This window comes from Dipodomys spectabilis, unplaced genomic scaffold (genome assembly GCF_019054845.1).
Source record: "Dipodomys spectabilis isolate Male_0828 unplaced genomic scaffold, ASM1905484v1 ptg000230l, whole genome shotgun sequence".
NCBI lineage: Eukaryota > Metazoa > Chordata > Mammalia > Rodentia > Heteromyidae > Dipodomys > Dipodomys spectabilis.
In genome coordinates this window covers 6,339,355-6,352,187 of record NW_024870907.1, presented here as the reverse complement: position 1 = coordinate 6,352,187, position 12,833 = coordinate 6,339,355, and the positions used below count along the sequence as shown (strand labels likewise).

The 12,833-nt window shown below is 59.3% G+C and overlaps 1 protein-coding gene across 2 annotated transcripts in view; it reads left to right on the top strand.

Moving 5' to 3' along the window:
• Gramd4 (GRAM domain containing 4) overlaps window positions 1–12,833 on the top strand; it is a 68,692-nt gene that overhangs the window by 14,245 nt on the left and 41,614 nt on the right. The window contains exons 1-2 of one of the 2 annotated variants that reach the window (XM_042697984.1): window positions 5,930–5,933; window positions 9,488–9,698. In XM_042697984.1, coding sequence (XP_042553918.1) covers window positions 9,537–9,698 — 162 coding nt within the window. In that variant the 5' untranslated portion in view covers window positions 5,930–5,933; window positions 9,488–9,536. Of the gene's footprint in view, window positions 1–5,929; window positions 5,934–9,487; window positions 9,699–12,833 lie in introns of those variants that run through there. The other variant, XM_042697983.1, reaches the window with a different exon arrangement.

The following is a 12,833-nucleotide window of genomic DNA, read 5'->3' as shown; positions in this document are numbered from 1 at the left end:
ATTTAGGGCCTAGGCGTCGTCCCTTAGCTTTTTACTGGAGGATGGCACTCTACCACTTGAGCCACAGTTTCACTTCTGGCTTTTCGGTAGTTAATTGGAGATCAGAATCTCACAGGCTTTCCGGAGTCCCTAGGATTACAGGTGTGAGCCACCTCACCCGGCTCAGAACAGGTTTTTATTTGGGTTGCTTTCCCAGGTAGATGTCTCTCCCTGCTCAGGTCTCCTGGGCTGTGGGTCTCTCCTTCAAGCCACACATGGTGCCCAGAGGCTGGCGGTGCATCGTAAAGGCCAGGTGATGTCTGGCATCCTGCTGGGTCAGCCTGGGTGCGGCATGGGCCGGTCCCCGAGCCAGGCCACGTCAGGAGGCCCACACTCAAAAGCAGAGAACCGCAGAGCCCTGGCGGTGTAGGAGGCGGTTATCCTGCCCGGCAGGTACGAGGCTGACAGGTACCAGGCACAGCCTATCCGGGGCGGTGCTGAGCTCAGTCCTCTAGGTGTCCTCTGGCCCGAGCAACTCCAGCACTCTTTCTCACTTTGGCTGCCTTCCCAACCCACTTGGGGAAGCTGAGGCACAGGTCGAGGAAGGGGCAGGAACTAGCCAAAGGCTGTGCAGGCGGCAAATGCGTGCCTTTTCTGACCACAGCTCCGACTGAGCCGGCTGCTGCTTTCTGTAAGTGTCTACCAGCACGTGAAGACGCGTTTCCTCTTCCCACGTCCACTGTGGGGCTCGTCGTCAAATCAGTCCTTACAGGTCCAGGTCGTTCCTGTGCGGAGAGATCAGAGGTGAAAGTCACGGGGCAGCTTCTCTGCTGCTTGGCCTGCACTGACCACAGGACACTTGCTCCCCGGGAGCAGGGCTGCCTGGGCGTAGTCTTGTCTGGTTCAGTCGCATTGCTGTGGTCGATGGTATCAGTGTCTTTAGGTGTGTGTGTGGCCAGGTGGCCTGGCATGAGGCCATTTGGCACGGGGCAGTGTGAGGCGTGGTGTGGGACGAGCACCCTGTCTCGTGTGGGTGGATGCTGGGGTCCCGGGGGGTTCCGGGCCCTGGCTCTTCCTGGCTATAGTCGTCCCGTGGCAGCCCTCCTGTCCCCTGGGGCACTTTCCACCGCCGCTGGGGACCTGGGCCGGCTGCACACTGACTCCACGCTGTCTCTAGGAGGACTCAGCACATCACCACCCTCCGTGGTGCTGGCCCACAACCTGTTCATCTGGTCCAGCCAGGTCTCCAGGCCTGCTTTAAGTCCTGCCCTCCCGAGGAGGCTGTAGCCAGAGCTGTGGGTTCTGGGCTCTGGGCCCACAGGGCTGAGAAGGAGCTCCACAGGCAGGAGCAGGAGGTCCTGGTGCTGCTGGAGGCCAGAGCCTCTTCCCGCCTCCAGGAGCCAGGTGTGGGCCTGGCACAGCGCACGGGCGGCGCGCAGACTCTCGCCCGCCCACCGTGTGGTACTGGCAGGACGTGTGTTGTGAAGGAGGGCGATCGGAAAGCCTGGTCGCTGTGCCTCTGTTCAGGAGGCTCCGTCTCCCAAGGGTTAAAGGGTCTGAGGCCGAAGAGCCGTGGAGGGAGATGTGGTGAGTCAGGATCTCAGGTTCAAAGGTGAAGAGGCATGCCCTTCCCTCCTTCCCTCCCTCCTTCCCTCTTTCCCCTCCTTCCTTCCCTCCTCCCCTTCCTTCTTCCCTTTTCCCCACCCTCCTTCCCTCCTTTCTTCTTTGCCTCTCTCCCTCCCTCCCTCCTTCCCTTTTTCTCTCCTTCCCTCTCTCTAGCCCTCTCTCCCTCGTTTCACTGATTTTCTCGGTGGTTTTAATTAGGACAAAACAGTGCAGTTTTATTTGTAGGTTAGTGTTTTGGGGAATGTTGGTAGGAACTACAGGTTTTGTTTTGACTTGTTTTTACTGTTCTCCCGTGCTGCACCAGTCTTGGGGTGCAGTAGAGGGTGGCATGCTCTGGGTGGTTGTGTGTTTTTGGTCCTGTTTGTTGGGGTTTGGCTGTGGGACCTTTCTTTGATGACATCTGTAGGGCTTTGCTGCTGTGGTCAGTGGAGTTGGGTGGCAGGGCATGGATGGTGCTGCCCGCTGCTGCAGGGCCGCCCTTGGCAGACAGAGGGCACTGTCCAGGAGGGCCGGGCCCTTGGGGCTGCCTCCCACCCTCCGTGCTGAGTGGTGCGTGCTGCCCATTGATTTGACCTGCTGTGATTCTCTGGCTCATGGATGTCCTGTCATCGATTGAGGGGTGCTGGGTCTGTCCGTGGCAGGAGGCCCTGCTGAAGGTGGCAGTGCCTTGGGCTGGAAGCTGCAGGATGCAGGGTGGAGACCTGTGGCTGGGTGGCTGTGTCTCAGTCCCAGATTCCTGGGGGGCAGGGACACTTGGCAGCCGCGGGAGCTGCCGCTGGAAGTCAAGTCCTGCAGCTGTGCAGGTGCGGGGCGCCCGGGGGGTGGGGGAACCCAGTGTTGGGCACGAAGCTGGCTCTCGGCTTCAGGGGGACTCTGCCATTGTCATTGCAGTCACCAATGCTTTACTATAGACCCAGATTTCAGAGTGTCAGGAGACTGGGCCCCAGGCAGGCTTCATGGCCCTCAGAGGACCAGGGGAAGGGAGGGTGCGGTGCCGGGGTCCCCAGAACACTTTAGCCATCCTTTACCTGGGCTGATGCCGTGTCTCCACGGGGGCCAGGTGCTCTCTTCCCCACCCAGAGGCCAAGGAACAGCTCAGGAGGGCTCGGCCGCTGGGCAGCCTGGCTGGAGAAATCTCACTCTGCACCCTGGGCAGGTGGCTGCTCTGTCCAGGGTGGGGACGGGACAGGCTCTGGGAGCTGGCTTGGGCGGCTGGGGGGGGGGGGGGCGAGCTCTTCCTGCGTGACCTCCTTGTCTTGGGCTCCAGGTGAAGCTTGTTTGTGTCCTGTTTCCTTCCCCTCCAACCCCACAGCCACCTTATCACCCTTCCTGTCCCCCGAGAGGACCCCAGGATGGGTCCCAGTTGGATTCTGGGAGTGGTGGAGTTTGAGATAACCTCAGACTCTCGGCCTCACTCCCCTGGGCTGTCACAGGCAAGGCCGTCACCGCCCTGGGAGTGCCATGCTGGTGACCCACGGGAGCTGAAAACCAGTGCCTGTCTTGGCCAGTGTTCCCCTCCCTGGGGACAGGAGTCAGAGAGGCCTCTGCACCCTGCTGTTTCTGGAATGGCATTCCTTGCAAGTGCCCCTTCCTGCGCAGATACCCTGCGGGCGCCTCCAGCACGTGCCTGGTGCCTGCTGGCCTCTCGGGGATTGTCTGCTCTGTATGACACCTGCCAGGGGGTGAGGGGCGGGGGGGGGGGGGGCGGGAGGCTGTGGACGCTCACTGAGCCCTGCTCCCTGGTGACGGGACCGCTTGAGAGGAGGGGTCCTGGACACAGCTGCCCCACCCCTCGAGAGCTGATTGGTTGCCAGGCTTTTAGGAATATTCTGTGAGCTGGCCATAGTCAAGATGAAAGTATGTAAACCTTAAATCAGATAAGAAGGCAGAGGCTGTGGAATCCTGAGTCTGGTTACTTCTGAGTTCTCTGTCCACTCTCCAGAGGTGTGTGCTCCCCGGGTTCTCCCGGTGACATGTGGGACCAGCTGACAGCTCAGCTGCAGACCTGAGGTATAATCAGGCTGGGGGAGTTGAGCCCAGTGCTGGAACAACCGTAGCGAAGGGCTGGTGTTAGGGTCAGGGTCAGAGGTCACACCGTAAGCCCCCTGGTAGGCCTTAGGGACCCAGACTGGCTGGGACGTGAGGCCAGCTGATGGGAGCTGTGTGTGCACTGGGTCCTTGGGTCTGGCCCTTGGGGGGCAGGGTGGTTGTGGGGAGGGCATTGGTCTGCTGTTGACTGGATCTTGGCCGAGGTCATGCCGTTGTTGACCTCCTTCTTGATCTGCACCGCCTTAGGAACCACATGTTGCTCCAGCCCTGTGCTCCCTCCAGTTGCCTCCTGGGAGCCGCCATGTTTCCAAGCCTTTCTGGTCTCAGAGTTTAGGGGCTATCTTCCCCCAAAGCCTGGGAGCTGGCAGAGGCCGGACTTTGGGTCTTGCTCCATGTCTGACTGTGTGAGTCCCCCTCCCGCCCCTTCCTCCCCAGTGTGGCAGTCTTGAGGGTTGCTTCATATGGAAAGCGGATGGGTGGGGGAGCCAGCAGCTGGGGGTGAGGGGCGTAGCCAGGTCCTGGCCTGGGGTTGGCTGGGCTGCGGGCACAGCACGTGGATTCAGGACTCAAAGAAAGGCTCTGGGCAGCCAGGGATGCTGGAGGAGCTGTGGCCCAGGCAAGCGCCCGAGGCCCGAGTTTTATGTTTTGTTTTGGACCTGGGAGGGGAAATAAAGGCCTCTGAGGTTCCCAAGTACGGTTCCCAGACATTGCCTGCTCTGTGCTGCTGGGAGCCCCGGAGGTTTCCACAGCAGTGTCTGGGCTGCGGGGTGAGCAGGCTGGACTTTGGGGGGTGGGGGGGCCAGTGGGGTACCCTAGAGCTCAGGAGCTGGGGAGCAGGGAGCCTGCTGCCCTCTCCACGCTCCTGGCAGTGGGTGCACAGTGCCAACTCTCCTGGAGTCTTCTCCACTAGAGAAAGCCACTCCCTTCTAGAAGGTTGGTTAGTTTGTGAGGACCCCGGTGTAGCTGCTGGAGGGTGGAGGCCCCTCTGTGCATGGGACTCGACAGGACAGGGGAGGGGGTGTGGGCTGGGGGAGCTGAGGGCTGTGGGCACGCCGGGAGGGCACATCCCAGGGACAGCAATGGGCTGTGGGCTGAGAACCCACCTTCCTCCCTAGGACTGGGGGGAGGGGGGACTGGGCAGCCGTGCCTTGGGAGGTCTGGGGGCAGAGGGGTCACAGGGCAGCACCACTCGGGACAGCAGGTGCAGTAAAACCTGGGGCATCCTTGGCCTGGTGCTGGTCTGGTCTCTGAGACCTCATCTGGGATGGGGCTCTCGGGTGGCCTCATTGGGGTGTGTGTCCCCCCATATTCATGCCTGTCTGGACTCTGTGAAAACAGCTTTAATTGAAAAAAGGAGCTGGGCACCGGTAGCTCACGTCTGTAATCCTAGCTCCTTAGGAGCTGAGATCAGAGGATCAAGGTTCAAAGCCAGCCTGGGCAAGAAAGTCTGTGAGACTCTTATCTCCAACAAACCAGAAGTGGTGCTGTGGCTCAAGTGGTAGAACGCCAGCCTTGAGCTGAAGAGCTGAGGGACAGCGCCCAGGCCCAGAGTTCAAGCCCCACGACCCACCCTTTCCCCCCCCCAAAAAAAGAAAAATATAGGGTCATTGCAGCTAGTACCAAGACGAGGTCCTCTTGAAATGGGGTGGCTCCTCCTCAGCCCAGCCCGGCGGTGCTGACCTGGAGGCAGGACCCCCATGGATAAGCAGGGGGCCCCCCGTCTGTGGCTCGCTCGGGGCAGTGAGTGGTCCTTTCTCACGGCTGCATGAAGATTTGGTCTTTCCGTTGTTTTTGTCGATGGAGGCTGGAGCTCAGGGCCTCACACTCACACTTCTTTGCTCAGTGCTCCTGCTCACCACTTTAGCCATGTTTCTGGGCTGGCATTTTGATGGTTAATGAGAGGTAGAATCTCATGGGCTTTTTTTGGGCCTGTCTGGATTCAAACCTTAATCTTCTGATCTTAGCTTCCTGAGTAGCTGGGATTACAGGTGTGAGCCACTGACTAAGAGTTTGTCTTCTTGAGGAGCTCAAATGTTTGGGGCAAGGGGTAGGTATTCTAGGCGGAGGGTCCCTGGGGACCCCATGCCCCCTCTCCAGGGGTGGTGGGAGGAGCTCCCACAGGGAGCCGGCATGCCTTGGGTTCTGATTGTGGCAGTCAGGATCCCCGTCCCGTGCGGCCAGCTCCAGCGAGACTGCTGACTTCAGTGGGCCGTGGAGCTGAGAGCTCCAAGCGAGGGTGGCTTCCATCCCTGGCAGAGCCAGCCAGGGCCTCCGCCCGGGTGCCCAGGCCTCAGGGGCTGGCAGCCTCCCTCAGTCTGCGTCTTCCAGCAGCAGCAGGAACCCTGGCTAGACATTTCCAGAAGAAAAGGAAGTAGGCCTCAAGTTGGTACACCTCCCCTACCTGTTTTTCTAAGTCAGAGCCATAGCCAAGGCTGCGTGCGGAGAGGAAGGCAGAGCTGGCATTCAGGGAGGCCCGGGGAGCCTGGATGTGCAGGAGTAGGCAGGGGAGTCATGATTTGAGGCTGGTCTGGACAGAAACGTGAAACTGTCTTGGGAAAACAACTAAAGCAAAATAGGGATAGGGGTGTAATGGAGTGCAGAGCACTGGCGTAGCAAGCAGGAGGCAGAGTTCAGCCCCCACCACCACCAAAAGGGAAGGAGAGCACAATATGGAAGTGGTTCAGGGCTCCTGGAAAGAGCTGCTGAAAACCATCCTGAGCTGACTTGGGAGCCCCCAGTTACAGGGAGTCGACCCCCAAGGCAGGAAGCCCCTAGGGCAGGGTGCTGACACCCCAGTGCAGAGAGCCAGCACTCCAGGACAGGGAACCCCCCAGCTGGCAAACCGACCCCCCAAGGCAGGAAGCCGATACCCAGGCCAGGCCAGTCCTTCCTGCGTCCTCCACACATGCAGTGCAGTGTGACCAGAAAGTGAGGTGTATGATCGGTATCCTGTGTGAGGCCACGCGGACTTTCCAGAACCTTAGACCCAGTGTACAACTCATTGGGTGAGCACGGGTGACTCACAGTGGCCATTGCCCCCCCCCTCCCCCCCCCCCCCCCCCCCCCCGGCAGATCCCATATGCTATGTCTTGGATTTAGCCCGAGAATTCTGAGGGTCAGAGTGAAGAGGCAGAATCCCAAGTTCATGGGACCTGTGTGTATGGACTGTGTGTGTGTGTGTGTGTGTGTGTGTGTGTGTGTGTGTGTGTGTGTGTGTGTGTATGGACTCTGTGTGTATGTGTGTGTGTGTGTGTGTATGGACACTATGTGTGTGTGTATATGGACTGTGTGTGTGTGTGTGTGTATGGACTCTGTGTGTATGTGTGTGTGTGTATGGACTCTGTGTGTGTGTGTGTGTGTATGGACACTGTGTGTGTGTGTGTATATGGACTGTGTGTGTGTGTGTGTGTATGGACTGTGTGTGTGTGTGTGTGTGTGTGTATGGACTCTGTGTGTGTGTGTGTGTGTATGGATTCTGTGTGTGTGTGTGTGTGTGTATGGACTCTGTGTGTGTATATGGACTCTGTGTGTATATATGGACTCTGTGTGTGTATATGGACTCTGTGTGTGTGTATATGGACTCTGTGTGTGTGTGTGTGTGTCTGTGTGTGTGTATGGACTCTGTGTGTGTGTGTGTGTGTGTGTGTGTGTGTGTGTGTATGGACTCTGTGTGTGTGTATATGGACTCGGTGTGTGTGTGTGTGTGTGTGTGTGTGTGTGTGTGTGTGTGTGTGTGTCATTGCTAGGATGGAGCCCAGGGCCTCATGCATTCTAGGTTTCACCTCTCCTCCCCTGCAGATTTTTTTTTAATTGCTTTTGAGCTGGGTGCTAGTGGCTCACACCTATAATCCTAGCTACTTAGGAGGCTGAGATCTGAGGATCAAGGTTTAAAGCCAGCCCAGGCAGAAAATTCCGTAAGATTTTTCTCCAATACATCGCCAAAAAGCTGGAAGCAAGGCTGTAGCTCAAGTGGTAGAATGACAACCTTGAGCAAAAAGCTAAAGGAGAGCATCTAGGCCCTGAGCTCAAGCCCCAGGACCAGCATTAAATAAATGCATTTTGTTTTTGAGATAGTCTCACTAACTTTGACCAAAGTGGCTGCAAACTCTCCTTCCTCCTGGCTCAACCTCTTGAGAAGCTGGGATTACAGGTGCATTCCACCACACCCTCACAATTATGGATCCTGAAACTCTGTCTGGGCTTTGGCCAAGTTAGGAGGTAGCCTTGTAGTGCTCCCCCTTTTGCTTAATCTCTTGTAAGGAAGTCACTGATCCTTTATAAAATACATTAGCTGCCAGTACTCTATTTCATTGTGAATATTCTTAAGTGGAAGTGTTTTACATTTGTCCAGTTCCATTAGATTCTGTTACTTTGTGGATTATTTTTCAGTCTCTTAATATAGCCGGCTTTCTCCTCTCTGGGCATTGGCGGAGTACAGTTATCTTTTGGTTGGTATCTTTGTGAATGCATTGTTCTCAGGTCCCTCTGGAATGCCACGTTCTGTATGGGACATGTTGTCATGTGGCCGGCAGTGTCTGCACTGCCCTCTCCTGGGCTTTTGCCAGCATCCAGGGCACTGCTGTGTGGAGGTCCCTTTTACCTGCGGTCCAGTGTCCAGTGTCACACTGCCTTGTGTTCCTGGTGAGCTGGCTTGGACACACTGCATGCTTCAATTGTCCCAAGGGCTCTGGGGCCCCTTCTGCTTGTTCATCTTGCCCTGGACTGTGATGCTGAGAGGAGCTGGGAGGAGCCGGGAGGAGCCCAGAGGAACCGAGAGGAGCGTGGCACCTGGGTGCTGTGGGTGTGAAGGTCGCTGGGCTCCTCAGTGTGTGATGGCAGGAAGCTCTTCCTGCCTGGCCCCACCTGGCGCTGCATGGGGCCCCCTGCCCCACTGCCCCCATGTCTTCACTCCAGTGGCTTTTTGGGCCTAGCCCCAGGTGAGGACCTCTGTATTTGTCTCCTCAGACTCCAGATACTTGTCAGGCATCCCTGAGCAAAAACTTGCTCAGAAAGGCAGTAAGCGGCAGATTGCTGGAGCTGTGGGCCTCTGCTAGGCACTGAAGGCCCTCTCTGCTGGCCACGTCCTGCTGTGGGCCCGGAAGTGAGGCCACCCGGAAGAATGGCCAGGCCCCTGCTCCCTTGACATTCAGGGGTTTGTTAGGGGCTTTGCTGCGGGGAGTGGACACCCTGGGAACATCCATGCTAGGTGCACGTGTGTGTGAATTTGCACCCAGTGCTCAGGGTGCTATGTGAACCTGCCCACCCTGGTTGTGTGGGTGTCAGGCTCAGAGTGGCCAGCACCCCACACTCAGGGTGGGGGCAGGAAGCAGTGGAGGAAGTGGGGTCCAAACTCCATCCCCTAGCAGCCAAGGCTTTGCTGGGCACCCTGAGGATTAGGAACAGATAGAAATGTGCACGGCATCTCTGGGGGTTGGGCAGGTGGGGAAGGGGCGGACGTGGGACCAGGTCTAACCAGGGACTCAGGCAGCAGCTATGATGCCAAGGCCTGGCCTTGGTGGCTGCAGGCAGCGCGTAGCCGGGTGCCCCCGTTCCTCGCAGTGTCTGGCATTTTGGGCGAGCGGTCAGCTTCCTTCCTGTTCCCTTCGCACCGTTCGGTGTGCCTGTGGCTGTGAGGAGCCGGCATTCTTGGGTCCTGCCGGGGTGGAGGCGGTGGGCGGAGCCTCAGCAGCTAGAAGGCTCTGTGGGCTGAGGTGCTGGGTGCCCGGGGGCCAGGCAGAGGTCTGTGGCCGGGGCGGGCGTTCCCTTTGGGCGTGGCATGGGGCCTGGACCTGGCCGGCCAGGGCAGTGACCACGCAGGCCGTCTCCCTTGCAGGGAGCCCGTCCGTCATGTCCGGGTGAGGCAGAGGAGCGCCAGGCTGACCATGCTGAGGAGGCTGGACCGGATCCGGTTCAGAGGCCACAAGCGGGAGGACTTCCTCGACCTGGCGGAGTCCCCAAATGCCTCGGACACGGAGGGCGGGGACGAGCTGCCCCTGAAGGTGCCCCGGACCTTGCCCCGGGACAGCGAGGAGCTCAGGGACCCCGTGAGTACGCTGACCCCCTTGGCACTGTCCCCAGCCTCGGTGACGGAGAGTGCATGGACGAAGGCCGGGCTGGCACAGACCTGGGGCTGGATTCCCGTCTCCTCATCTCGCTCCCCATCAACCCCACCCCTCCACCAGGCAGGGCCCGGCCCATGCCAAGCAGGCTCTGTACTGGAGCTTGTCCAGAGCCTGCGTGTTGCTGCCTTTCTCATCGGTTTCTCTGGGTTTTGGCCAGCTCCTCGGTGCAGGTGTGAGGAGGCTCGGTCTGGCCCCGGATGTCCACACGGGGTGGGGTAGGCAGGGCGTGGCTGGGAGGTCAGGGTGCACATCAGTGACCTCTGGCCCCAGCTGAGCCCTCGTCAGTGTGGCGGCCTTCATCCAAGGTCCGTTGAGTGCCTGGGCCAGGCCTGAGGCCTGGGTGCAAACCGGTGCTTCCTGGGTGTGGTGGAGTGAGGCGGGGGGGTGGGGGGGGGTGCAGCCGGAGGCAGTGGGGCGGGGCGTGCGCCTGCTGGCCCCTGCTGCCCGGACCCCCCAGCCTCACTGCCAGCTGAGGATGAACCTGGCTGTGCTTCGTATTTGGTAGCCTGTGGCTTTTCACGCCCAGGCCCTGAACCAGCTTTTGTTTGCAGATGAGGCCGGCACCACCGCCTCTAGCTCCTTGTATTATTAATGCTTCATAATAAGATGCGGACAGGGCACTGCTGCTGGCAGGAATTAATAATTCACCACGGCAGCCTCCCAAGAACCTGGCTGTGAGTCCTGCCCTGCCTGGCCTGTCTCTCGTGTTCGAGGGCTGCTCTTCCAGCTCTGGCTGTGTCCCTGGCTTGGTGTGTCCCCTGTGCCAGCACTGTCAGTGAGTGACAGCAGCTTGTCTGATGTTGGACGGCTCCACGCGTCTGTGGGCTGGTGGTCTCTGGGCTTAAGGTGCGGTGACAGGAAGCCCATCTCCCCCCCCCCCCCCCGCCCCCCCAATGCTGGTCTGAGCTCAACAGGGACCTCATGTAGAGACTGAAGCCGGGCTATGCTGCCTGTCCTCCTCCTGTGAGCCAGGGTGGGAGGCAAGCACGGCACAGGCCACTTTGCAGCCGCCCTGGTTTAGAGTCTCAGACACTAGCACGGAGGCCCGCTGTGGCTGTCTGTGGGTTGATTATACGGGCCACAGGTGCTGTCGTGAGTGGAATGTTTGTCCAGGCCCATTGCTGCCCTCCTCCTGCTGCCCTCTGACCAGCCAGGAGCCACCTGCGGGACCTGCTGTCTGTAGTTGCCATGTGATTCTGCTCACCCTGGACAGGATGGGCGGGGGTGGGGTGGGGTGGGGAGCGGGGGCTGCCAGAGGCGCCGAGGTTCTGAGGAGAACAGAGGTATCACCAATGCAGGGGAGACCCATGGCGGGGGCGGGGCCCTGGTGGATGGAGAGGTGTGGCAGCGGTGGCCTGAGTGGGAGCTATGTTGAGATCACACCTTCCACACGCCACACTCTGCCAGCCACATCTCAATCACACCTTCCACATGCCACGCTCTGCCAGCCACATCTCAATCACACCTTCCACAAGCCACGCTCTGCCAGCCACATCTCAATCACACCTCGCCCTGTGCCACGCTCTGCCAGCCACATCTCAATCACACCTCGCCCTGTGCCACGCTCTGCCAGCCACATCTCAATCACACCTCGCCCTGTGCCACGCTCTGCCAGCCACATCTGAATCACACCTTCCACATGCCACGCTCTGCCAGCCACATCTCAATCACACCTCGCCCTGTGCCATGCTCTGCCAGCCACATCTGAATCACACTTCGCCCTGTGCCACGCTCTGCCAGCCACATCTGAATCACACCTCGCCCTGTGCCACGCTCTGCCAGCCACATCTCAATCACACCTTCCACATGCCACGCTCTGCCAGCCACATCTCAATCACACCTCGCCCTGTGCCATACTCTGCCAGCCACATCTGAATCACACCTTGCCCTGTGCCACGCTCTGCCAGCCACATCTGAGTCACACCTTCCACATGCCACGCTCTGCCAGCCACATCTCAATCACACCTCGCCCTGTGCCACGCTCTGCCAGCCACATCTCAATCACACCTTCCACATGGCACGCTCTGCCAGCCACATCTCAATCACACCTCGCCCTGTGCCACGCTCTGCCAGCCACATCTCAATCACACCTCGCCCTGTGCCACGCTCTGCCAGCCACATCTCAATCACACCTCGCCCTGTGCCACGCTCTGCCAGCCACATCTCAATCACACCTCGCCCTGTGCCACGCTCTGCCAGCCACATCTGAATCACACCTTCCCTGTGCCACGCTCTGCCAGCCACATCTCAATCACACCTTCCCTGTGCCACGCTCTGCCAGCCACATCTCAATCACACTTCGCCCTGTGCCACGCTCTGCCAGCCACATCTCAATCACACCTCGCCCTGTGCCATACTCTGCCAGCCACATCTCAATCACACCTCGCCCTGTGCCATACTCTGCCAGCCACATCTGAATCACACCTTGCCCTGTGCCACGCTCTGCCAGCCACATCTGAGTCACACCTTCCACATGCCACGCTCTGCCAGCCACATCTCAATCACACCTTCCACATGCCACGCTCTGCCAGCCACATCTCAATCACACCTTCCACATGGCACGCTCTGCCAGCCACATCTCAATCACACCTCGCCCTGTGCCACGCTCTGCCAGCCACATCTCAATCACACCTTCCACATGCCACGCTCTGCCAGCCACATCTCAATCACACCTTCCACATGCCACGCTCTGCCAGCCACATCTCAATCACACCTCGCCCTGTGCCACGCTCTGCCAGCCACATCTCAATCACACCTTCCACATGCCACACTCTGCCAGCCACATCTCAATCACACCTCGCCCTGTGCCACGCTCTGCCAGCCACATCTCAATCACACCTCGCCCTGTGCCACGCTCTGCCAGCCACATCTGAATCACACCTTCCCTGTGCCACGCTCTGCCAGCCACATCTCAATCACACCTTCCACATGCCACGCTCTGCCAGCCACATCTCAATCACACCTCGCCCTGTGCCACGCTCTGCCAGCCACATCTCAATCACACCTCGCCCTGTGCCACGCTCTGCCAGCCACATCTCAATCACACCTCGCCCTGTC